The sequence below is a fragment of the Cydia fagiglandana genome, chromosome 14, assembly GCF_963556715.1.
Source record: "Cydia fagiglandana chromosome 14, ilCydFagi1.1, whole genome shotgun sequence".
Classification (NCBI taxonomy): domain Eukaryota; kingdom Metazoa; phylum Arthropoda; class Insecta; order Lepidoptera; family Tortricidae; genus Cydia; species Cydia fagiglandana.
In genome coordinates this window covers 9,621,499-9,647,812 of record NC_085945.1, presented here as the reverse complement: position 1 = coordinate 9,647,812, position 26,314 = coordinate 9,621,499, and the positions used below count along the sequence as shown (strand labels likewise).

The 26,314-nt window shown below is 42.8% G+C and overlaps 3 protein-coding genes across 3 annotated transcripts in view; 2 read left to right on the top strand and 1 right to left on the bottom strand.

Annotated features, from left to right (window-relative positions):
* Window positions 1-20,273, top strand: part of LOC134671007 (uncharacterized) — a 66,689-nt gene extending 46,416 nt beyond the window's left edge. Inside the window, exons 2-5 of the mRNA XM_063528827.1 lie at window positions 17,257-17,492; window positions 18,578-18,815; window positions 19,397-19,552; window positions 20,007-20,273. Coding sequence (XP_063384897.1) covers window positions 17,257-17,492; window positions 18,578-18,815; window positions 19,397-19,552; window positions 20,007-20,273 — 897 coding nt within the window. The remainder of the gene's footprint in view (window positions 1-17,256; window positions 17,493-18,577; window positions 18,816-19,396; window positions 19,553-20,006) is intronic.
* LOC134670846 (uncharacterized) lies at window positions 11,581-12,746 on the bottom strand. Its single transcript, XM_063528665.1, has one exon. The coding sequence runs from the start codon at window positions 12,670-12,672 to the stop codon at window positions 11,725-11,727; it is 948 nt and encodes a 315-aa protein (XP_063384735.1). The 5' UTR covers window positions 12,673-12,746; the 3' UTR covers window positions 11,581-11,724.
* A 952-nt stretch (window positions 20,274-21,225) lies between the features above and the next one.
* LOC134671005 (uncharacterized) lies at window positions 21,226-26,069 on the top strand. Its single transcript, XM_063528826.1, has 5 exons — window positions 21,226-21,332; window positions 22,152-22,678; window positions 23,493-23,651; window positions 24,766-24,944; window positions 25,739-26,069. The coding sequence occupies exons 1-5, from the start codon at window positions 21,263-21,265 to the stop codon at window positions 26,067-26,069; spliced, it is 1,266 nt and encodes a 421-aa protein (XP_063384896.1). The 5' UTR covers window positions 21,226-21,262.
* Window positions 26,070-26,314: the final 245 nt, after the last annotated feature.

Below are 26,314 nucleotides of genomic sequence, written 5' to 3'. Positions count from 1 at the left end.
GTAATTTAGCTGTATTGATTGTGAATGATGCTCATATTCATTGTTTGCACGGAGGTCCACAACTGACTCTGAATGGAATTCGTTGTAAATACTGGATAATCGGTGCTAAGAATTTAGTTAGGAAAGTTATTCATAAATGCATTCCTTGTTTTAAACAGTCTGCAACACCGATCAACCAATTGATGGGTCAGTTACCTGCGTGTCGTGTAACGCCAGATAAGCCCTTCCGTAAAAGTGGAGTGGATTTTGCTGGTCCAGTCCAGTTAAAACTGTACCCTGGTAGATGTCAACGCACTTGTAAAGCCTATATTGCTTTGTTTGTGTGCACCGTGACCAAGGCCATTCACCTAGAACTTGTGAGTGACTTGTCCACGGCTGCTTTTATTGCCGCTTTTCGTCGTTTCACTTCTAGACGCGGTCATTGTAGTGATCTGTGGAGCGACTGTGGTACCAACTTCGTTGGAGCCTCTAAAGAGCTTGACACTATGTTTAGGAATAGGAACTCAGAAGTAGTTGGAGAAATATCTGAGATTTTGGCAAACGACCAAACTACATGGCACTTTATTCCTCCTGGCTCACCACATTTTGGTGGACTCTGGGAAGCCGGTGTGAAATCGATCAAGTCTCACCTTAAGCGTGTAATCGGACAGACTCTTCTCACGTTCGAAGAGTATTCCACACTTTTGACTCAAGTGGAGTCTTGTGTAAATTCTCGACCGTTAACTCCCATTAGTAACTCGATTGATGATGCTTCTCCAATTACACCGGGACATTTTCTTATAGGCGAAGCTCCTATCACTGTTCCGGAAGAAAGTCTCACAACTGTGCCAGTATCCCGTTTGGATCGGTGGCAATTACTCCAAAGGATGTTGCAATCGCTTTGGGCTCGTTGGAGTTCTGAGTATTTAACAACACTACAAAACCGGTATAAATGGACCGTTACTAATCCTGATCCTGATATTGGAGCAGTAGTTTTGGTCAAGGATGAAAGACTCCCTCCCGGAAAGTGGTTGTTAGGTCGTATAATAGATAAGCATCCTGGTAGAGATGGTTTAACACGAGTGGTTACGTTGAAAGTAAAGAATGGTACTTTGCGTAGACCTATTGCTAAAATTTGCCCTCTACCTCTGGATTCTTAACTATCTGTTAAGAAGTTAATGTGTTTTTTTTTAGTTTTGAGGAATAGCTCTATTTGAGTTTCACTGTGTAATTTAACCTTTTATTATTGATTCGTGTAGATTTTCACGTGTTACTAACTTCACTATTCTGATTTAGTTTTATTTACATGGATCTTTATGAAGGACTAGTCGTCCTTGGGGGCCGATAATGTTGAATGTAGTAATGTTTAGTTTTTATAGTTGCCCAATTTCACGGTAGATGTCGCTGTTCTGTCGGCTACATCGCGCTATTAAGATTTTTCCACAGCCCCTATATATAGTAAATTTGGTTTCGGAATAAATGAGTATTAAGTTGTCAAGAAAGTGTTTCATTACAAAAGGTAGGAAGTGCAGTGCAAGTGTAGTCAGTGAACAATATGAGTCGCGAAGCGATATGGAGATAATGAAAATTCATCCGAAAATGACCGTATTAAGTGACTAGCCAATCATAGGCCGAGAAAAACCGCGAATTAAGATTTGATTTTATCTCCCTATCGAAGGTGATTCTCTTTCTAGATTTTTAGTATAAAAGCCAGACGGCACCGCTTCGGATCGTACAGTAATCCAGCAGCAGCCGAAAAGGAAAAAGGAAGAAAACCGAAGAAAGCCTGAAGGATCCGAAGCTGTACCGCCTAGTCGTTATAGGAGCATTTTTATATGAAGAACGCCGTTAATAAAAGTCAGTTTATACTCGGAATCTTTTAATTAATCGTCGGGGCGATCGAGGACAATTCGTTGAGGGCTTCGCATTACGGTGCATCAGAGTCTGGGCCGGCTGCGGTTTCGAGCGAGGCGCCAGTAGACCAGTTACCTTCTCCAACTGCTATCGTCGGCTATATTGGACGTTGAGAGTTCAATATTTTCTGGTCCTTCGAGCCGGATCTACTGTCAGCGCACCGGGACGTCGTGTTCAAGACTACAGTACCTGCGAAGCAACTGTACAAATGACTGACAAAATGGTCATTACGCGTTCGAGGAAGGCAGCGTCGGTGCAGAGCGACGAGGATAGGCGACGTTATCTGGCTGAGGGCGCGGCGGCCGCGGAAAGGGCTGCCCGCGCCGAAGCGGAAAGGGCACATGGCGCCGAGGCGGCGCGCCCGCTACTGACACCTATATCGTCGGCCGGCGCGCTTAGCGATCGTCCGCGGGCCGCTAGCGCTGAACCGTTTGGCGCGGCGACCGCATCACAGGATACCCTCAGGCCACAAGGGACCCCCTCGCAAGACAATACACTGTTGTGGAGCAGGGAGCTCCGCAAGCGGTTACGACGACTTGCGAGGCCCACACCGTTACCAGTGCGACGGGCGAAGGCGAAGCCCAAATATATCGCATCTACGCAGCAACAGGGAGTCACTATGGAGTCGAGCACACCGTATGCCCCTGCACCCAGTCAATCCGTACATTCGTGCGCTAGTACGGTCATCGAGGCTAGGCTCTCTCAAGTCGAGCTTGAAGCGAGCGAACGTCTAGCGGAGATACAGCGAAAGGAGTTGCAGATCGAAGCCGACTTAATAAAGAAGAGGCTAGAAGCACAAAAATCGCAGATTCGAGCGGAAGGAAGTGTAGGCGCAGTCTCAGTCGTAGGGGACGTCGAGCCACAACAGAAGCGGATCCTGAAGTGGATAGACGACTCTCAGGACGATAAGCCGCTAACCGAACATATCGAGAAGAGGTTAGCCAACGAGCCACCACCGGACTACGAGACTCCTAGACGACCTACGCGGGACGAGCGACATATGCGACGCCGCTCACCGAGCCGCGAGGAGCGTCAACAGCGATCGGAATCGCCACCGGAGGAGCCCCGTACGCCGCACACGGCGCGTACGCAACATACGGAAGGCACAGTTGCGGAGTCTATGCTGCACTTGTTCGAGAAGATGCAGATGGCGGCTCGCCCGGCACCTAAGGATATCTTCGAGCTACCTCACTTCTACGGCGACGTGAGCGAATGGCGAAGTTTTTACAATACCTACGTCGAGACTACGAAGCGCTACAAGTTCACCAACTACGAGAACGTTGCAAGACTGCGTATGGCGTTACGCGGGGACGCTAAGATGTGCGTGTCACATGTCCTGTCTACAGCTACTCGTCCAGACATGGTTATACGTATACTGAAGAAGCAGTTTGGCCGAAGCGAGGTGCTTTTGGATAAAGCAATCGAGGACCTACGAAGACTGCCACCGTTGGGGCCGAGTGCGAACGACCTCAATACGTTTGCAATCAAGATTATGAACGTCGTATCTACTATCATGGACATAGATAGAAGACACTACGCCGACAATCCGTTGCTGATACGAGAAGTAACCGACCGTTTATCGCCTCATCTACGAAGCAGATGGTGCGACTACGCCAACAGACATCGAGATACTGACGACCCCGAGATCCTGCAGTTGGCTGATTTCCTAATGGAAGAGAGCGAGCTAGAGATGTCGTTCTGTCACGCTCGCGCGCCGGTGAAGCGCGCGCAGGGACCGACGACAGCACCGTTCACGCGCGCGCCCGGCGCTAGACTGAACGCGCCCGCGCCGCGCAACTTCATCCCTACTCCAGCTCCGGCCGCGAATCGATGCAGCGGAGCGCAGAAGGCTACGTACGCGGCTCGACAAATCACAGCGAAGAGCACGTGTCTGTACTGTGGTGGCAATCACATTACTACAGATTGTCGCAAGCTGGCCGCACAGAGTATAGGCGCTAGATGGGAGTGGGCAAGACTCAACCGCATATGCTTCAGATGTATGGACGCGAAACATTTGAAGTCTCAATGCAACGCGAAAGGGTGTGGCGTGACAGGTTGTCCGCACACGCATCATCGTTTGCTGCACGCCGAGCCTATGCAGGCTAACAATAATAACAGCGGAGCTACAATGGCGGTAGCTCAATCGACGCATCGAGTGGTCGCCTCACCGAGAATGACGTCATCGTTTGCGGCAGCGGCCGAATCGGAGCCGCGGCCTACAGAACGAGAGGACAACGACCCGCGCGTCTACGTGTCGTCAACCCCAAACTTCAACGTGCTACTGAAGGTGCTGCGTGTAACTGTCACGGGGCCGAAGGGAACGGCTCAAATATTCGCGTTCCTCGACGATGGATCAACGCTTTCCATGATTGATCAAGACGTCGCGGACGAAATCGGAGCAGTAGGCGAAGACGAACCTCTATGTCTACGAGGTATAAGAAACCTGAAGCATACGTCCATCACGCAAACTGTAAAGGCGCAAGTGGGACCACTACGAGGAGGCACCGTGCACGAAATCGTCATGAAAACCGTAGAAGGACTTGGAATACGATCGCAATCACTCAACAAGGCCGAGTTGATGAAATATAAGCACTTAGAAGATCTGGGCGACGAATGCTACGTGGGTACAGGAGTACCGCAAATGCTGATTGGAGGCGATTTCTGCCACCTGAAGACCCCCATCGAGATCAGGCAGGGCGGAGAAGACGAGCCATGCGCGATGAAGACACCCTTGGGCTGGGTATTTTTCGGGCGCATGCCGCGCATCATTCGTACAGTCGAGCAAACCGTACTTCATTGCCGCACAGATGACGACGAGTTAATCGATCAAGTGAAGAAGCATTGGTCGATTGAAGCGTTAGGAGTAACGAATAAAGAAAACGTCAGTCCGAGCGATCAGCGAGCCATCGACATTTTCAACGCTACAGTACGCAAGACCGCAGCGGGCCGGTACGAGGTCGGTCAACTGTGGGCGACGGACAACGTAAAGCTACCACCGAGCTACGTTATGGCGCGATCCAGATTACGCAATTTGGAGGTGAAGATGCGGCGCGATAAGGATTTCGCTGAAGATTACGAGGCCCAGATCCAGAAGCTGCTTCAGAAAGGATACGCGGAACGTATCATGGAGCCGCCGCAAACCGACCGGACTTGGTTTTTGCCGCACTTCAGTGTTTTCAATTTAAATAAAGGCAAAGGAAGAGCCGTTTTTGACTGCGCGGCAAAAAGTCAAGGAAATAGTCTGAATGACTATATTTTATCGGGGCCAGACCTACTACGGAGTTTGTTAGGAATCCTACTACGATTCCGCGAATGGAATTTCGCGGTCGTCGCGGACATTCAAGAAATGTTCCTGCAAATTCAAATGCGAGAAGAAGATCAACAGAGCCAGCTCTTCTTATGGCGCGGTACTAGAAGAGATATGGAGCCTCAAGTCTACAAACTGAACAGAGTTTGTTTTGGCAACGTGTCATCACCTTTCCTAGCGCATTCGGTGCGCAATAGGAACGCAATCGACAATCGGGACAAATATCCGGACGCGGTCTACGATATTCACCACAACCATTATATGGACGACTACGTGGCATCGTACGAGACCGAAGATGAGCTGCTACGGGTATCGCAACAAGTGCGAGACTCGCACGCGGAGGGCAGCTTTTACCTACGAGGCTACGCGAGCAACAGTACGCGAATGTTAGCGAGCGTCGAGCCTGAATTACACGCAGCGCAAGGACCGACGCATCTGGGCGAAGGTCAACCTACGGTTCTAGGCATGACGTGGGACCCTAGAACTGACACTTTGGGCTACAACACGAAAATGCTGCGAGTTCCCGAGGCTGTGAAGCTACAGGAGCGGCCGCCGACGAAAAGGGAGCTACTCAGCGCGATAATGTCCATTTACGACCCTATGAAACTTATCGCACAATACGTTATCAGCGCGAAGATAATATTTCAACGAGTATGGACGAAAGGTACGACGTGGGACGCACCGCTAGAAGAAAAAGAAGCCGAGGACTTTTTTCAGTGGCAGAACGCACTGAAACACGTAGCGGCGCTACGCATACCTAGGAGGTACGAGTCACCGAGCGGAGCTACGAGATATACGCTGCATATATTTACCGACGCGTCAACTGAAGCCTATTGCGCCGTGGCATATTGGCGTATCGAGAACTCAGAAGACGTACGAGTCAGCCTAGCAGCGGGCAAAAGCAGAGTTTGCCCCCTGAAAGTACTGTCAGTACCACGATTAGAGCTGACAGCCGCAGTGATCGGAGTTCGACTGGCCGAGACGATTAAAAAGGAGCAGCGATACGACGTCGAGAGGATTATCTACTGGACAGACTCGCGAGTACTGCTAGGATGGATTAAGGACGACGCGAGAAACTATAAGCCGTTCGTGTCACACCGTTTGGCTGAAATAGCTGAAAAATCGGACCGGCGAGCGTGGATGTACGTGCCAACCGACGTGAACCCCGCAGACCACGCTACGAGAGGAAAGCCGGCAAGAAAAATCACCGCACACGACGAGTGGTACAAGGGACCGTCATTTCTTTACCGACCAGAAACGGAGTGGCCGAGTCAAGAAACAATCAGACCGACTGAAGACCTTCCTGAAAAGAAGAGCGGAGTCATAGTAGAGACTACGTTATCTACTACTACGTCAAAGTTAGATCCGTCGAGCGTGCTACCGGATATACGACGCTTCAGTAACTACGATAGACTGATAAATTCGACAGCCTACGTTCTGCTTTTCATAGAGAAGCTGAAAACCAGAGACAAGACGCTACAGCTGCAAGTGAAGCACATAAAGCGAGCCGAGCATATGTGGCTTCAGAATAGTCAGCGACGAAGCTTTCCCGACGAGCTACGTGCACTGAGCGCAGGACGTGATTTGGACAGGAAATCGCGAATATATACTCTAGCACCCGAGCTGTGCGACGACGGCGTGCTACGCATGAAGACAAGATTGGGAAACGCTCCAGTGTTGTACACATCGGTACGACCCGTAATACTGGACGGCAAGGACTCATTTACCAGATTAATGGTCCAACGCGCACACAGGCGAATGGCGCACATTCACAACGAGGCGGTAATAAATCAGCTACGTCAAGATTACTGGATCCTACAACTACGACCTACCGTGAAAGCTGTAGCGCGAGACTGCGCGCTGTGTAAGCTACGTCGAGCTTCACCGCGAGCGCAGCCCCTTGGCGATCTACCACCCGAGCGGCTACAGGCTTACCAGAGGCCATTCACCTACACCGCGCAAGACTACCTCGGGCCTATGTACGTGACCATAGGACGACGACGAGAAAAACGCTGGGTGTGTCTGTACACATGCCTAGTAACACGGGCTATTCATTTGGAAACAGTACATAGCCTGTCAACCGATAGCGCTTTACTGGCGTTAAGGCGCTTCGCCGCACGAAGAGGATGGCCGAGCGTTATGTACAGCGACAACGCGACGTGCTTCAAGGCGGCATCGAACGAGCTACGCGAGGCCTACAGGCAATGGCTTCCGCAGTTGCAACAGTACGGCGTACAACAGCGTATGGACTGGAAGTTCATCCCCCCCGGCAACCCATCGGCAGGCGGAGCCTGGGAGCGAATGGTACGCACCGTGAAGACAGCGATGCTCTATACATTCAACACTAGAGCGCCAAAAACCGAAGTGTTCGAGACTCTACTGGCAGAGATCGAAAACATCGTCAATAGAAGGCCGTTAACGCACGTGAACGTCGATCCGGACAGCGAGGAAAGTCTCACACCTGCGCACTTTCTTTTACTTCACAACGCGAACCTACCTATGATTGGCGCTTACGACGAGAACGACAAGCGACAGTGGAGGGCTGCCCAGGCGCTAGCAGACCACTTCTGGCGGCGCTGGACCAAGGAGTACTTTCCACTGCTGGCACCGCGCAAATCATCCGACGACGGAGGACGACAGATCCGGCCGGGAGATGTAGTCATCATTTCCGAGCCCAGCGGACCACGCAGCGTGTGGCCTAAAGGAGTCGTCGAGACCGTCTACCATGGACCCGACGGACGGGTTCGCTCCGCAGACGTCAGGACGAGGCACGGGACGCTGCGCAGGCCGAGCTGCAAGCTGGCGGTCATCGCGTCGCAACCCATGCACCAGGAGTCTTCGACTGCGGGGACAAAATGTTAGCGACGCTACGACAAGGCGCGGATTAGTCTAAGCTAGATTTAAAATAAATTCGATTAAGGCTGTATTCGAAATAAAGATTTACAGATAGGTAGGGAAACCGCGATTAGATTGTTAATAGTTTTATTTTATTTTATTTTATTTTATTCGGGATGCTTACTGCCTAATATACATAGGTTAATAGACTTATCTACTATATGCAAATTACAAGCTTCCACATATATAATGCTAAATAACATAAATATAAAGGTCTCAAATTAGCAGAGTATTACACTATATAGGAATATTCCTGATAAACTAACTATGAACGCAAACTTAAGTCAGGTATCGTTAACTATCTATTGAAAATAATATTTTTAACATTATTAATCTTGCTGTGAAACAAATCTACATCGGGCATATCATTAAGTTCATTAAATAACCTAATTGTACGAGGGAAGAAACATTTTTTACGAATGTTATTGCGAGAAAGAGGGAGGCGAAGCAAGGGTCTTCTGCGCAGTTGCGAGACAGGTATATAAAATTGTACTTTGCTCACAAGATCCGGGGAATCGACTGTACCTTGGGCAATTTTCATTAATAAACTTACGTCATTTGCCAATCGTCTCTTAAATAAAGGGACAAGATGGAATTTTTTGCATGACATAAGATAGTTGTCCATAGATAGCTTAAATTTAAAGGAGAGGAATCTAACAAACTTCTTCTGAATTTTTTCAATATTTTCTGCATACACCTTATAGAACGGGTTCCATATTTGAGAAGCATATTCGAGTTGAGATCTTACATAGGCACAGTATATGATTTTAATTGTTTTCATTTTTTTAAAGTCACCAGCAGATCGAATCAGAAAGCCAAGAGCTTTATAGGCTTTGTCAGTAATACTTTCTACATGCTCATTAAAAGTAAGTTTATCATCATAAATGACACCTAGATCCCGGCAGGACTTTTTAGTTATAAGGTTATGTGATTTAATTTTGTACACACTTTTATAAACATTTCTTTTTCTAGTAAAACTCATACTAAAGCATTTTGAAACATTTAAATCTAAATTGTTGTTTTTACAATACAAATCCAGTCTATCTAAATCGTCTTGCAATAATTTTGCCTCAAATTCACTATTAACTATTTTGAAGATTTTCATATCGTCCGCATAAAGCAGAAACATACTATTGATAAAAATTGAACCAATATCGTTGATAAAGATCACAAATAAAAGTGGCCCTAACAATGATCCCTGGGGAACTCCGGAGGGTACCCTTATCCAGGACGACTTGAAGCCATTAAGAACAACAGCCTGAGTTCTATTTAATACGTAGGCCGAGAACCACCTGAAAAGATCACCACGGATACCCAGAGTCTGTAATTTGAATAATAATATGTTATGATCTATTCGATCAAAACATTTGCTATAATCGGTATATATCACATCAATTTGGTTACCTTTCCCCATATTGTATGAAACAAAATCGTTAAAAGACACTAAATTCGTGACGGTAGATTTTCCACCGACAAAGCCGTGTTGCTGAGGAATGATTATAGACTTGATATTGACATAAACTTGATTATAAACAATACGCTCGAAAACTTTAGCCAAGATACATAATTTGGAAACGGGTCTATAGTTTTCTATATTATTTTTTGAACCTGATTTGTGAATTGGTGTAACATATGCAGATTTCCATATAACTGGAATTGCCCCGTCAGAAAGGGAACGACCGAAGATGATTGATACTGGGGTTGAAAGTTCACACGCACAGTTAATAAGGAATGTAGCCGGGATTGTGTCAGGTCCTGCCGATTTGTTAGGGTCAAGTGACTTTAGTAATTTATAAACCTGGTTGCTATCTACTTCAATAGAAGAAATGTCACAGGGAGTGGGTAAACAACTATCTGGGACATTACCTGGCACGCTGGAACAGCTCTGTGAGGGTTTCAGAAATGTAGAGGAAAAGAACGAGTTAAATAGCTCACTTATTCCCGCCCCGTCACTACTTGATTGATCCTGGTAGGTCATCGTGGCAGGTAGCGCGCCATGTCTTCTTTTGTCTTTCATGAACGTCCAAAATAATTTAGGGTTTTTCGTTATAGCCTCCTCCACGTATTTTATATAATTTTTATAGCAATGTTCTTCTGTTTTAACCAACCTTAGACGAAGTAATTTAAATGTTAACTCATCACGCTTATTATTATAATTTTTATATTTTTTATGAAATTTAGATTTTTCCTTTATGAGTTTAATTAACGCTGGAGTGTACCATGGCGGATAATTAGTATTTTTGCTTTTTCTGGTAGGAATGAATTGACTTCTCAACTTGTAAAGAGTAGAATAGAAAAAGTCAACCACTGCCTCAATATCGCCAGTTCTAAGCTCAACTTCCCAATCGATCTCCGATAAACGAGAACGTATATTGTGGTAGTCACCGCGGCTATAAGCAAAAGTGGTACGTACCGGCGCCTGAAGGGAGCAAAGTTCAATAAAACCGGGCCGAATCAATAATGACTGGTGATATGGATCTTCAGGGACTAGAGCATCCTCAGACGCTGAAACACACACCAGGTCATTACACAGTACTAGGTCGAGTATACCTCCAAATCGATTTGGGTTATTATTAAATTGCATTAAATTACAATCATATAACACATCAATGAATTCCTTGATTTTATCACTAGTGACATTTGAAGGCTGGAGACCAGGATTACCCGGCAACCACTGAATGCTACTCATATTAAAATCACCCAGTACCAAAAATTTATCTGAGACGTTAGAAAAAGTAATTACCGATTTGAGCTTAGATAGGAAATTAGACAGCTGAGTGTAAAATTTGTTACCTCTGTTCTGATCACAGAGGTATAACGCACAAACATGCAGGTGAAAAGTTTTTTTACGTAGATGGTCTCTAAGAGAGATCGTAATCCATAGGTCTTCTGCCGAGGACTGCCAGTCAGCAGTCTGAACTGAGAGTAGATCTCGCCGGACCGCGATAAGTACTCCGCCGCCTTTCGACTGGCCCGTCTTAACATAGTCACGATCGCGACGAAAAACTAAATACCGGTCATCAAACAGTTCACTATCCAGCACCCCAGGTAACAACCAAGTTTCACATAAGACAATTAAATCGTAATTATTTAATTTTACACTACGGCTAAAGGTGTTAGTTTTAGTCCGGAGGCCTCTCACATTTTGGTAGTACACTGAAAAATTATCTAGACCCATTTCATTGATAAAAACTTTAAAATATAACCTACTAAACAACGCATGTTAAATAATTTCCCTCTTATAGTTTCCCTCGTTCTCACAAAACTCAAACACAATAGTACAAACACCCTCTTAAGCTCAAAATCGTACTTTGGGCCGAAAAAAAACAAACTAACTTTTATGTTTAAGCAAATATGATTTAAATTAGTATACAACAATTTGCATAGATACAGCCCATTCTTTAACACAACAAAGGAATGCGACCGGTCGAGCCCAGTTAGCCGCCGATAAGAAATGCAATAACAACTTATGTTTCTCAAACTGTAATAATTGCAAACATTAGATTCAAATATTCTACAAAGTAAAAAAATTATAAGTACTCTATGGAATTCTTGTTTGATACCCGTAGCAAGGAGTATAAAATATATAGTTATTTTTAAGTACACGACAAAAAAACAAAATAATTTCACTATCGAATTTTTAGTAGATCTTTTTCGTTTTTTATTGCAATTACTTGCGAGGAAGTGTTTTTTCTGACGAAGATTTTTGAATTTTTTACCCACTTAAATTCGTACTCGTGTTCTTGGGCTAGTTTTTTCGTTTTAGACAGTAGAATTTTATTGCGCACCGTCAAATGATCATTTACGTAGATTCTGCCCGTCCCTTCAAGACCTAAGTCCAATGGGCAAAGGGTCCTGTTCTGCTTCGCAGCTGCCACGAAGTCCTCCTTTACATATCTGTTAATGAATGACAGAACTATTGACTTATCTCGAGAACTATTATCCCTTGAGGGCACACGAGCTACAAAATTAATCGCTGGATTAGCTAAAGGGCACATTATCTTGCTACCGATTTTTGACACAATGTCAAATAGATTTTCGTGATTTTTCTGTGGCACTCCTTTTATTTCGACATTGTTCAGCCGCAACCATTGATCAGTATCACTAACGCACTCTTCCAGCTCCAGAAGTCTTGATTTCAGAGCGGGTAATTCCTTATGGGCTTCTTCGACCTTTGTTAATCTCTCATCCAGGTTTTTGATATCCGTAGCATACTGATTAACGGTGGCTCTAAGATCACTGATATCGCTTCTAATCTCCTTGATATCAGACGCCACAGTCGACAGAACTGCAAGCGACCCATTCACTTTATTTAACTCCTCCATGACGTGCTCCAGGGTTAGAGTTTTTGCAGCGACCACGGGGGGCTCAACAGAAGAAGTAGTAGGTGGAGCGGGACTGGCACCACTTGCAGCTGCAGTTTTGCAGTTGGGGCACTTCCACTGCCTTTGCCTCTCTCCTAACTTACGCCATCCTCCCTCCGTAACCCCAGCGCATTTATAGTCAAGATAATGTTTGCACCGGCTGCACTGGATAACATCCAGTACATCTTCGTTACATCTAGCACACTTAACCATCGCGGATTCAAGAATCGAAAACGAAAGTTTGGGAACCGTAGATCAGGGATTGCAACGACGTGCGCTTCAACCCGTGTCGAGACCGAGACTGAGTTATAAGGACTTGTAATATTCGTTAGTTAAGTCGTAAGCTCGTATTAAGTTTTAGGTCACCTAGTACGATAGGTAAAAATGACTAAACTTATTTTCGGAATCCCAAGTAATCCCTATAAACTAGGCAAATTAATGTAGACACTGCCATTGGTCAACCAAAGTGGGCGGGTCAAGACAGAGAAGTCACGAAATGAAAGGGACGGCACGATACGCTCCCATTGGTCGATCAAATCCGGGCTCAGCGCGACAGTATAGCGCAATTTTCACTATGAAACTAGCATGTTTCCTTTAATAGGTCATTATCCGTTAGAGTTACATCATGTCAATGTTTGTAAATATTGTAGATCATTAGCCTAGTTACCCAGTAAGATAAGAATCGTAAGGCAAAACAAGCAAACAAAGCCCTGCGAGCGGGCACAAGGGTAATAAAACGCCTATTGTTCGCGAACCGTCGGCTTTTTGTTATCGCTCATGGATAGGTCGAAGGGATTACTGAGCTCGTTATCGTTTATTTTTGTAGCTAAGTAACGTGTTTAACTATTTGTAATAGTTTTAAGTCGATAGTTAATTAGATATTTATAATATGAGTCGCGAAGCGATATGGAGATAATGAAAATTCATCCGAAAATGACCGTATTAAGTGACTAGCCAATCATAGGCCGAGAAAAACCGCGAATTAAGATTTGATTTTATCTCCCTATCGAAGGTGATTCTCTTTCTAGATTTTTAGTATAAAAGCCAGACGGCACCGCTTCGGATCGTACAGTAATCCAGCAGCAGCCGAAAAGGAAAAAGGAAAAAGGAAGAAAACCGAAGAAAGCCTGAAGGATCCGAAGCTGTACCGCCTAGTCGTTATAGGAGCATTTTTATATGAAGAACGCCGTTAATAAAAAACAGTTTATACTCGGAATCTTTTAATTAATCGTCGGGGCGATCGAGGACAATTCGTTGAGGGCTTCGCATTACGGTGCATCAGAGTCTGGGCCGGCTGCGGTTTCGAGCGAGGCGCCAGTAGACCAGTTACCTTCTCCAACTGCTATCGTCGGCTATATTGGACGTTGAGAGTTCAATAATGCTGACCAGCTAACATTTTATTTTCTCGGTTGTGATATAATAACGGTGAATTATTATGAGACAAATGACAGAACGGTCAAGTCGCTCAGTACAAAGTTCCATAAAAACCCGTGAGAAGCCCGGACAGGCTGAAAGCCGTGACAGAGCGAGCACATTAACCACGTCGAGGATGTAAATGGGGTGCTCCGTAACGGCGTGTTGTGTTTAGGAACTTTATTCACCTGCCTCAACTGTTTTGATGAACATTTTGTTTGCGGCACAGATCGCTTGCCTCTGGATGGACTATACTCAATATTTTCCAATTTTTATCACAAATTTAATTAGACAATGTATTTAAAGACGTACGTTTGGAAAAATTATGAAGAAATGGCGCGAAATTTTGGAGAATTGGCGCGGAAAGTTGAAAATGTAATTGAATTTTTGGGTTAGATCAAAATGCATACGCATTGGTGCACGAAGATGTTGTTTTTTATCAGATGAAACTACACACTACATAACATTATTAGCAAACAACGCCGTTCATTAGTTTTCTCTTAATTTCATTGAAACATTGGTGCTGTTGGAATGGGAGCACAACCGTTAACTTTAATTGCGATCTGTTTGCGAGCGGTAAACCGCAATAATGAACGTGACATCACAAATGAAACTAATCCACATTATTTTTTTTTAAATACGCATTTAACAAAAAAAGTACTGGAAACATTTTGCCATTAGCAAGGGTTAGCTGCTTGTTTGACTTTTCTTTAATATCGGTCGTCGGTCGATGCGTTTTTTTTAAGCCAGGCAATGTTGGCTCTGGGTACGCAAAAATAAAGAAGGTAATTCGATTTAAACGCCGCGGCTCTATATTTTACATGAAATAGAGCACCTTAGTTTAGTTACCGTGTACAGTCAGCTGCAGAATTTGCTAAGCGGGCCAGGTGTTCAAAATGATCTTGACGCGACTGTATTTTTAAGAGAATATGAGCGTGTCAAGGTAATTTTGAACACCTCGCCCGCTTGGCAACTTCTGCTGCTAACTGTAAATGTGTCTAGGGGATGTAAGTCTGTGATTTGCGGTTGCGTGAGGAAAACAAACCAAGAGTGTTCATGCATTTGCCGAGATAGACCCGAATTTTGCTTTTGTTACTTTTCTTTATATACCTACTTTAAGTACTTACAAATTTAGTAGAAGATTACAAAATATTTTATAAATATTGTTTTGAGAATGTCCTTAATTACTTTCCAAAAAATTACCATAGCGTTGAAAATATTTTGACAGTTATTGTAAATGATTAACTGTAAATTAATTTCAATTAGGTAGCTTAATGGCTCTCATGGGGCTTTAAACATGGCTTCCGCAAATAAACGACCGCAGTTGAATTTGACCGCTGCGGTTGGTCAATAGATTGTTAATTATTACATGCAATGTAGCGGTTTAGCATTGACAGGGCACATTACACACGTTTTGTATAGATCAAACGAAAGCTAATTAATCAATCAATCAAAGCATTTATTTTCAGGCAACTAAGGCCCATAGATACATACCTTACAAACTAACATAAGTATATACAAAAATAAAAATCTTAAATACTAAAAAATCATATTCGTGACTCAGTTTTCTGTTGCCGTGCCACCTGCTCTGGGGTAGGATTCGGCAATTTCCCACGGAACCGCCGAAATATTTCACCCTTCGGCCAGAAGTCCGTACTCGCGATGGCTTCCAGCAGCGGCCGCGGCATGCGCACCACAAACGAGTTGATGATAGAGGATCACAAGAGCTACCGATTTAAAGCGCTACGCTTGTAGCCAGTAGCGCGTTTTCTGCTTTGTAGCGCCGACGGACAGAGAACCCTAACTCTAGGAGGGTTCTATTAACCTTATTTATAATATTACACCTCTTCCTCTCACACAAGTCTTTCTATTATCTAACTAACAAGAAACATTCATAACTTCCTGTTTTTTTTAAAATTATGATCAGCTTATGTCTGCGATTTTGTCTGACGTATATACGAATTAGTATTTCCATATACCACTAACAGCAAATTCCAACCCCCTTTTGACCCCCTTAAGAGATGATTTCTGGAGTATAAAATCTTACTTTAGACTTAGACTTTTAGCCAGGGCACTAAAGAATATCTTCATATCAAATCTTATCTTAATCGGTTCAGCAGTAACAAGTGACAGCTGACAGACAGAGTTACTCTACTCTCCCCTTTAATATACTCGAATTATGGTCTCTACAAAGGGTCCCGCCGCAAGATCAGCGCTGACTTTCGGGTCAGTATTATGTTGAGGCGAGACCATTTCGTGGTAAACTTTAACTCTTACCAATTTTATGAATAGTTGTAGTTTTTAGTTATACTTTTGTATGTCATTTTAGTTTTAAGTTTATCACGAATAAAATACTTTATTCTAATATTAGTAGGCATAAAGTTTATATACCTTGCTAAGCTCCGTATCACAATATTTGCTTAAAGATAAGTATATAAGCTTATAGTCTCTTTTGATTAAACCAGAAAATTAGAATACTTCTTGAAGAAGCAGTGAAGTTTAATTCAGTTGTCTAATGGAACCCCAACGTTATTATACTCGGGAGTGATTTTTTTCATAAACTCGTTTAATGCCATCGCTCCACTTTACAAACAACGAATTGAAAAAGTTTCTCGTAATATGATTCTTGGAGCTTCGTTCAGCATGTGTTACTCTTGGTATTTTAAGATATTTTTAAAAGTACATACTCTTATCTTGTGTTTTTGTATTATTGTTTGGATTTTTTATAACTTTTTGACTCAAAAGTGATCACAAAGCTTGACTCTTGAGTGACAATGTCAGGGTTCTTTTTATAAGTGGGTTTAGTGTTGTTGGGTAAAATACTTCTTCTTATTTTGAAGTTGGTTAAAAAGAGAGTTTAGGAGCAATTCCATGAAATTGTCTACCGTTTGTCCCGTACGTATAAATGCGAATTTTCTGAAGATATGTAGGTAAAAGGAAGTTCCTTTGCTGTGACAAAAGGTCAGAAATATGCACAGAAAAATAACCGTCGGCTTTAAACGCCGAAAAAAAGTTGTAATGCAATACATGAAATAGAATGTGTTTGTACGTACCCGTGGTTGTACGGGAAGTAGGTAAGTAAGTGTCATAAGGTGCAAATTTTGGTATCGGATGAATTCACTTGGCACAGAGGTAATGTACGTAAAGCTAAGCCAAAACAGCCCGGTAGCCATCTGTCACCCCCTGGTGGGTAGACAAGGGGCCGGGGCATCCAAAGTTACACGCCGCGCTTTAGGTAAAAATTACATCTGTGCCAAGTAAATTCATCGGATACCAAAATTTGCACACCCGATACATTGGGTGATACAACTTCCCTCACTATGGAATATTCCTTCAGTCAGCGGCACATGTGTTTGACATTGACACGAATAATGTTCTTTCCAGTGTTCCGCCGATGACTACCCAGACAACAGCACGTACAGCACCGTTTCTGGCATCGCGGCGTACCGCTCTGCTCTGACCTTAGACTGGCTGGACAAAGGGTCCCAGCAACGAAAGTTCGCACATGCATTCGGGACAGACATCCCAATACTCGCTAAAGACTTCGACGTATCGGAGTGTATGGATTACAAGAGACCAGCTGCTGGGAAGATCTCCAGGCTTATGCTGGAACTGTTGAAGTAAATACCTTCTTATGTAGCGTAGTCAGCATCAATAGCAGCAGATGAAACGACGCTCCAAAAGGACTGGCAGATACTTTTGGAGCTTTGTTTTCTTCGATTCTTTTCCAAATATTATATTAATTATCTCTACAGTTCGGGTTCAAAAGTATCTGTCACAGACTAAATTGTTCTACACATACCCCAGCCGGCGAGAGCAAAAATGCGTTGACAGCTTAATAGTGCGAGGACACACACTTTTGGTCGATGTCGATAAAAACAACACGATGTACTGGACCACCGTTATGATATGCAGAAGTATTAATTATTGTTGTAAACAAAATTAAAACTAAGTGTTTGTATTTATTCAGTATTTTATGTAATTTTCGTAATATATAATTAGCATTTTTTCTAAATTTTCTGATTTTAAACTCCTTCGCCTTGCCGATAAAATCCATTTCATCCAACTAAAGGACCGTTCTAAATCTACTGTAGTAATCGGAGCAAAACGAAATAATTCATAGTGATTATGAATTTGTTCTGTATTAAGTAGTTCCACTTCTCTGCCAGATATCAATTTATTTAAATTGTTTAAAGTTAAAATGCCAACGTTCTTCTTCAACACATTCTGATACTTATTGTGAATAACTTTATAATAATAATAATTTTATGTTGATAGAAAATTGTTTTAGGGTTATTCTTAGAAACGCGTGGAGGTATCAAGTTGAAATAAATAACAAATACTAATTAATGGCTCAGTTTAAAAAAAAAATTGTGCTTAATTAAAAGTCGACTATTCTATCGACATCCATATGTCGATAGAATAGTCGATATTTAATTAAGCACTAGGAGCAGACGCATTTTTGCTCTCGCCGGCCGGGGTATGCTACATTATAGAGACACATGTATATCCTTTTGCTATTACGCTATTAGAAAATGCAACATTTTTGGACCTGCTATTTAAGCTTTATTAGTTGTTGATAAAAAACTAAATTCTATTCACTTCCGACTATTAATGGCCGTTACAGTGTTACTGACGGATCCTAAATGTACAAGTATTTTCTATTTCAATGACAATCACATAATTCGGAATCATATATTTTCAGAAACCTCGAAAGTGAAGATGGAATAATCCAAGAGTTAGCTCAGACACTAGCTCGGATCATGCTGCTCATGCCTACATCGAAGTTGGAAGAGGAGCCAGATTTAGCAGCACTAGTTCAGACCCCGCAGCTGATGCAGGGCGAGCCCCATGACACCTTGCCGAGGGTTATGGCTGCGGTGTGGATGCTGGCTGCAGACCCTGGCATCACCAAGGATAATGGCTGGTGCCCCATTGAACAGGTCCTTAAAACTGTGTGTCATAACGTGCATGTCTTGCGGATTATTGTTGAATTATAGGGCTCCTCGTCACCCTACCTATACCTTTCTAGTACCTACTAGATCATCATCATCATCATCATCACCTACTAGATTTATACCTATAGTTCTATTTGCGGTGAGGAGACAATTGCTGATAGAGAAAGCCATCAAAACTTAAATGAAGCATGGAAATGTTGAAGTACTGCCTAACTCTCACTTCATTTCGCTGGCACTGATGATGGCAATAATGATGAATGACTATCATGGTCCTTTTCTTCAGCTTGAGACTGTTACAGGGTTCGTCGGATTAGTTAGTGTCCGGATTAGCGATGTAGTGTATTGGGGCTGTCCATAAATTACGTCATCGATTTTTGTCAATTTTCGACCCCCCCCCCCCTAAAATCATCCAAAAATCATGCTTCGAATGACCCCGTTTCCTCTTACGTCATGCTACCATCATCCGATGTCCAGACCCCCCCCCCCCCCTAATTTGAAATGACGTAATTTATGAAAAGGCCCATTGGGTGTCTGCGCCTCCAATAATAGTTGGCTTATTGCTCCAGCTGACGCAGTACGTGGACTTGGCCACGCCTGTGGAGATCGCAGTACGCATGCGCGCTGTGGATCCTATCCTCGCGCGCGCACGCTTCATACTAGAAGACTTTCTGCAGAGTGTCGCTCCTATGAACATCAGGAGGGTCCCGACTATTCTGATGATGGTAAATGCTTCATTCTTAACCCCTTGGCCGCCGAGGACGTCAAATTCCAACAGGGTTCACGATGACGCGCCGCACACGATAGGCGGGGCGTTTAAAAATTTTAATAATCAAGTACCATAGGTATAGAGAATAAGTAAACTTATCACTAAACATAGTAACAAGTTTGAGAAACTCTGCTCTACTCCTACTAAAGTTGCATTCTATGGAACTTACTTGCTTACTATGTAAACAAACCGCCATATTGAAATTGTCTCTGAATGATGAATTTACAAGTGACTTTTGTTTACATAGTTAGCAAGTTCTATAGAATGACACTTTACATTTCTCAGATTGCAAACTCTTTAAGATTACCGAGGATTTTGAAAAGGATCTATTTTATCGCGGAACCGAAATACATTAGAAATTCTGATTAATTTACATATTTGGTTATAATGTTATTGTTATTCTATTTCAGTCAACACCCAGATCCGTGTTTAGCAAAAAGAGCCCTCTAAACGCCACAAAGTCGCCTGCGTATGATCGTTTAATCTATCCCCATTTGGTCTCCAACGCGCCCCCCATTCGCATGGGGTTCGTGAGCACGGCCCAGGCACCAACCGTTATAGGGAGTGATATCCTGCGGGACGAAGACCAAATATTATTTACCACATTTTCACCAGCAAATGTAAACAAATTGTCTATTTATACGTATTGTCTAGCCTTGTGCTTTTTTAAGATTTGAGTTGTTATTAAGATTTGTATGTTTGTGCTTTGACTAAAATATTAAAGTGATATTCTGTTGATTTTTGTTTTAATAGCTAAATCACACGAGGAATTTCCACGATGTGTTTTCACTGCGCATGACCCGATATGAACCACTAGGGCGTGAAAGACATTTTTAACTTCTGGGACGATATTTGTACGCACCTAGATATAGTTTTATTCATATTCTTTTATAATTGAAAGTTTGATTTAGTATGAGTAAATATACTGCATAGGTAATAACACTTAAATTAGACTAAGTATAGATTCAAGAGGTACGACTAGAAATCTTTTTTTTTCATACCGCATAACGATTTAAAAAATCGTGGGTATACCTGTTTACTCAACTTTAACTTTTAAATGTCATGGACAGAGTCTAGGTACTAAAATGATGACAAGTTTCTCAAAATAAGCATTGTCAGGAATTCTTATTAATAATGCATGTATAATATAGTTATCGTTTATAATTTTTAATTTATTTTCCGATTCAGTTAATATGTGACGTTATCTATGAAAAGGGACCTTATTGTCAATGGCGCTTACGCCATTGCTAACGATGTTCCGATATAAATACAACGCCGCGCGACGCTGTGCGGCGTATGCGCCATCGACAATAAGGTCCCTTTTCATAGATAATGCCCCATATTTTGACTATAGGTTATAGACTACGAAATACTAAAAAAACAGAATTCAATTAGAATGATTATTGTATTTAAGTAAATAATTTATCCTTACTTGAATGTAGAATATTGTGATTGTGATATACGAGTAATGTATTCGACTATAATACTTTTATCCTTATGGTATGATGTGTACAGGACATTTTTATTAATAATTACGAGTATTATGTATTAGGACAGAACATAAACTGAAATCAAACAGGAAGGGGCTCTGTGTTTTGTACTACTAATTGTTAAATTGTTTTAAAATTAGGTTACTTCTATGAAGGCCTAAAACGAACGAACGAAAATGAAGATTCAGATTTTATGTACCGTGATAATCCTGGTTATTTGCAGCAATGAAGCCTTTAATAATCATGGTAGGTGTTTGTTATTCATATACACATAATAACTACATAGACTTATGTATGATAGACTTATCATTTAAGTTAGATAATTTTATGAGAAGTTACTCTAGTTAGATTTGCTTTGGTTTTGAACGAATCTACTACCTAGATAACCGCCGTGTATTCTACAAGATACCATTAACTACCTATTTTCAATTTCGCTGTGACTGTATTCATTTCTCTTTGGTACCATCACATCCATCACGCTCCGTGATTGTTATGCCATTTTTTAGGGTCCTAGCTTAATTGGTTGTTCAATATGATTTTGTACGCTACAATGCAATATCCAATTTAGCTAGAACCCTAAATGGCTCAACTATCACGGAGCGTGACATTATATTCTTTATAAAATACAATGGTACTAGTAAAATTTTAATATATCAGTAAGTATAATATCCAAAATAAGTATAATATCCGACTTAACCTTTTTGACGCGGCGTCAAACACACAAGCTATCACGCCGAAGTCACCGAAGTGTCAAAACAGAAATTGAACTTTATGCATATACACGTAGGTCTACGTTGCTCTGTGGTCTGTGACCGATTAATCCGTCTTTGGCGTTGGACCTGCGGTGCGGATATATCGGTCATTGGCGTCCAAAAGGTTAATGACATTTTGTTTTGTTTATTTGTGTGACATAATAATACTAGAGAGTTATTAAAATACGTCGAAACGTCACACAATGTGTTGCTTATTTCTTCAAATCAAAACAAAAGCGCCTGAATACGCCTTCATACTGATATGAAGGTTACCTCTGAGGTTAATTTATCATGTAATTTTTATGTGTTTTAGAAAACGAGAAAGAGGTAACAATACCCATCAAGGATTTAAATAAAGTATTATTATGCCTAGAGCCAGACGATCAACTGACTAAACTGACTAAGAGTTCTGTAAATCATACCGATTTACTTTGGAAACTAATCGATGAACATCCTAAACTCAACATTGAATACAGCAGGGTTCACAGCTGTGAAGTTAAAATAGATGCCGAATACCCTAAAACAATTCTTGCTGTAGTCGCTCCAAAGCCACTGGAAACCTCCTCTCGGATACCTATGTATTTTTTTGACACTCCTTTTCCGAATGCGGAGGATGTAGATGAATTCCCCAACGGGTTGTTTCCACTGCGTAGACATTGGAAGTCTTTGAAATATGCATTTAGTCATTATTTGACGACTCATGGATACCGGAGGCTGGTGGTTGTCTCTGATGACTCGTATTATAGTGCAGCGTTCGAGGCAGAGCTTATAGAGCATTTTAAAGATAAGGAGTTCGTGTTTGATGTACAACGAAAACCTAATAAAGGAAGCTTCGATCGGGTGAGTATAGCGCTTGTTGTTTTTAGGATTCCGTACCTCGAAAGGAAAAAAACGGAACCCTTATAGGATCACTCGTGCTTCTGTCTGTCGGTCTGTCCGACCATCCCTCCCTTTATCTCCGAAACTAATGGGTCTAAAATTTAAAAAATTATACACTAAATAGTTCTTTACCTTTAGGAAAACCTATGAGACATGTGCAGTCAAGCGTGAGTCGGACTCTATTACTTAGTTTTTGATCCGAACCCTATCTAATCTTTTAAAGACATATCATTTACGCTCTACGTAAAAGTCCGACTCGCACTTGACCGATTGACCTTGTCCGAAACACTTGAACCAATAATTTTGATTTAAGGCCTGGCCAAACAGCCGGCGCGACGCAGCGCCGCGACCGCGCCGCGCGACCGCGGCACATGCTAACAGGTTACCGACGTCAAACAGACTGCGTCCCGCCGGTATCACGCCCCGCTTCTGTCGCGCCCTGCGCCGCGCGGCCCCTTGCGTCCACGCGGCGCGTGCGCAGCGCTGCGCCGCGCGGACGCGGCGGCCCGCCGCGTCGCGGTAGGTCACATCAGTCGGATCGGACGTTAGGCAGCGAGCGGTGCGCCGCGTTCCCGCGCGGCCGCGCCGCGTTCGCGCGCGCGATGAGTGCGTGTTGAGAGCGTGAGGCCGGCGCGATCCGCGCGCGCCCTGTTTGAACAGGCATCACGCGGCGCGGACGCGGCGCTGCGTCGCGCCGGCTATTTGGCCAGGCCTTTAAAGTGTCTCTTCTGGTGGTCAAAAATTGTGGGTTCAAATCTCTGTTCATTTTTTTCAGGCAATGAGATACATAAAAGATAACAAAGCGTACATAATAATTGTGAACATCGACAATGCGAACGCGCAGAAGCTGTTACAAGCTGCAGAGAAACGCAGATTGTTGTCGAACCGATACTTGTGGCTCGTCAGGGATTGGCCATTTGACAACCTCAAACGAGTAAGCCCATTCATAATAATAAAAAAAAAACGGGTTGCACTCCGGAAGTGCCAGCAGAAGTGAAATCTCAACGTCATTTTAACTTAAAATATTAATAACAGCGCCATCTAGTGCAAAATGCCTGCAGCACTATGCATAATTGAGGTTAACGCCATCTAGCGTTATTTCGTCGCATTACTTCAAACCCCTAAGCACATCACTGTGAGTACCACAGTTATATTAATACCACTTTGAGGGAAACTCACTAGATGGCATTTAAATAAAAAAAACAATGACATTGTCCGTCACACGTGATGTACGCAAGCGCCCTGCGCCGCCTAAACGAAACAGCAGGCTCAGCACATACATTTTCGCCGCGCGGTAGAAAGAGAGGGTTACGCCTTACGCTGTCCCGAGTATAACATTTTTTCCCCACCTCTAAAAGTGCACAGCGCCGCTAAAGAAGATTCACTTCACAAAAACGAATGGTGGTAAGCAAGGAACTCACATTCAGGGGACCCGCATTCGGGCCGGCGCTGCGGCTGACCAGGCCCAAGTTCTCAAGCGTTCTCAAATACTCGGCGTTGCTAAACGACTACGAGTTTGCGGTGTTAACGGTTGACACCACAGGGGACCCCGGAGGACCGTGAACCACGTTCGATGTGTTGCCTCCCTGTTACACTACACGTACGAATTTACAAGTGCGACAGAGAGGCAACACGTCGAACGTGGTTCGCAGTAGGCCCTAAGGGCTTGCGCGTACCTCTCTCAACGTATTTCCCTTGCGATACAGAGAGGTAACGCCGCCAGTGTCATGGGGTCCATGCCGTAGTCAGATTTGTTAGAACGGGTATTCTATTCTCTTTATAATTGGTTTGGTTTTTGTAGTCTTGTGTTTAAGTATATTTTATATTCCTAGGTTTAACTTTAGTTTTAATAATATTTACATTATGTAGGTATACATTTAATTAGTAAAGGATTGCAACCACTAACAAGAATTCAGGGCTGTAACCGCGAAAATCGAAGTTCGCAAATTGCGGGCATTCTTCTCTGTCAGTCTAATTACGCCTCCATTGGAATAAAATAACTTTTTGGTATTTTTCTTTATCAATTTAGAATGAAATTTGTATTTCAGAAATTCAAGCTAATGATTTCAATGACGCTATCGCCCTACCCCATCCCAGATTACAAAGCTAAATATGCTCATGACGGACCTAACCTGAACAGTGTTTCGCGAGGGTTAGCGCTTATATCTGACGCTCTTCAGAGTGTGACGAACGTCACTGTAAAGGAACGCATTGATTATTACTACAAGTAAGTTTGTTCTTCTTCTTCCTCGTTGTCCCGGCATTTTGCCACGGCTCACGGGAGCCCGGGGTCCGCTTGACAACTAATTCCAAGAATTGAAGTGTGCACTAGTTTTTACGAAAGCGACTGCCATCTGACCTTCCAACCCAGAGGGGAAACTAGGCCTCATTGGGGATTAGTCCGGTTTCCTCACGATGTTTTCCTTCACCGAAAAGCGACTGGTAAATATCGAATGATATTTAGTACCTAACATAAGTTCTGAAAAAGTTATTGATACGAGCCGGGGTTTGAACCTGTGACCTCCGGATTGCAAGTAATAGGGTCTCGTTTTTACCCTTTGGGTACGGAACCCTAAAAAGAGTATGAGAGTGTGACGAAGTAAAATTTCTGTTATTACAAGCTTTTATTTACTTTCACCTGACCGTTTTCTGTTTGTCGGTCTGTAATCAAATCTTGCAAGTTAAATTTGATCCACTTTCCGGTTTCCGATTGAGCTGAAATTTTGCAAATTTTGCATATGTAAGTCCGGTGACAATGCAAAATTATGGTGTCATCGAGCTGATCTGATGATGGAGACCGGAGGTGGCCATAGGAACTCTGTGATAAAACAACGAAACCTAATTATGTTTGAGGTTCTTAGAATTGTCTCGATGAGTATTAGTTGCCTGTGAAAAAAAAAGTACAGTCGGCGATAAAAGCTTGTACCAAAAATGCAAATTTTTGCCGAAAACTTATTAAAATTTACCTTCATTCCGATTGTAACATTTGACTCTAATTTAATTTTAAACGTTTTGTTTCAGTGAAATATACAAGGAAATGAACAGGTCAGACAAAACTGACCTATCAAAGGCGTATATACGCAAATTTATATCTGGCCAATTGGTTGGCATGAAAAATATAATTATCCACGACTCTGGCCGCATTGAGTCCCCTTACCAGAAGGACCGTGAATTGACGGGGAAGGATTTTTCCGATTTCGACTTGCCAGAGCCATGCTTCCAGAGGTCCATGGCCTTCAGCAGTCCTTGTAATGACACTAATATTGTGATTATTTGTGTGGTGTGGCTCATGTTCATCGTTATGGCGATTTTGTTAATTTTCTTCTTTAATAGATGTCTTGTATGGACGTAGAGTACCTATATCGCTAGTATAGTATTTTTCATTTTAGAATACCATATTTACGAAAAAGCTTCAAAATTCTCGTTGTACTAAATTTGTAATATGTATAACTTTATAACTAAGTTTAATTATATTTTTTTCTAGACATACCCAATTAAAAACGCCAGAATACTTACGAGTAATATATATTAACGTTAATAATTATTAATATTGAAATTTATTGTTAACAAGGTTTTTTCGAATAAAATATTATTCTA

Bases quoted from the DNA above. Each gene is read 5' to 3' on its own strand.
- LOC134671005 (XM_063528826.1), top strand. From the start codon at position 21,263: ATGAAGATTCAGATTTTATGTACCGTGATAATCCTGGTTATTTGCAGC. The intron at 21,333-22,151 runs GTAGGTGTTTGT...TATGTGTTTTAG, and splicing joins TGAAGCCTTTAATAATCATG to AAAACGAGAAAGAGGTAACA. The intron at 22,679-23,492 runs GTGAGTATAGCG...CATTTTTTTCAG, and splicing joins ATAAAGGAAGCTTCGATCGG to GCAATGAGATACATAAAAGA.
- LOC134670846 (XM_063528665.1), bottom strand. From the start codon at position 12,672: ATGGTTAAGTGTGCTAGATGTAACGAAGATGTACTGGATGTTATCCAG.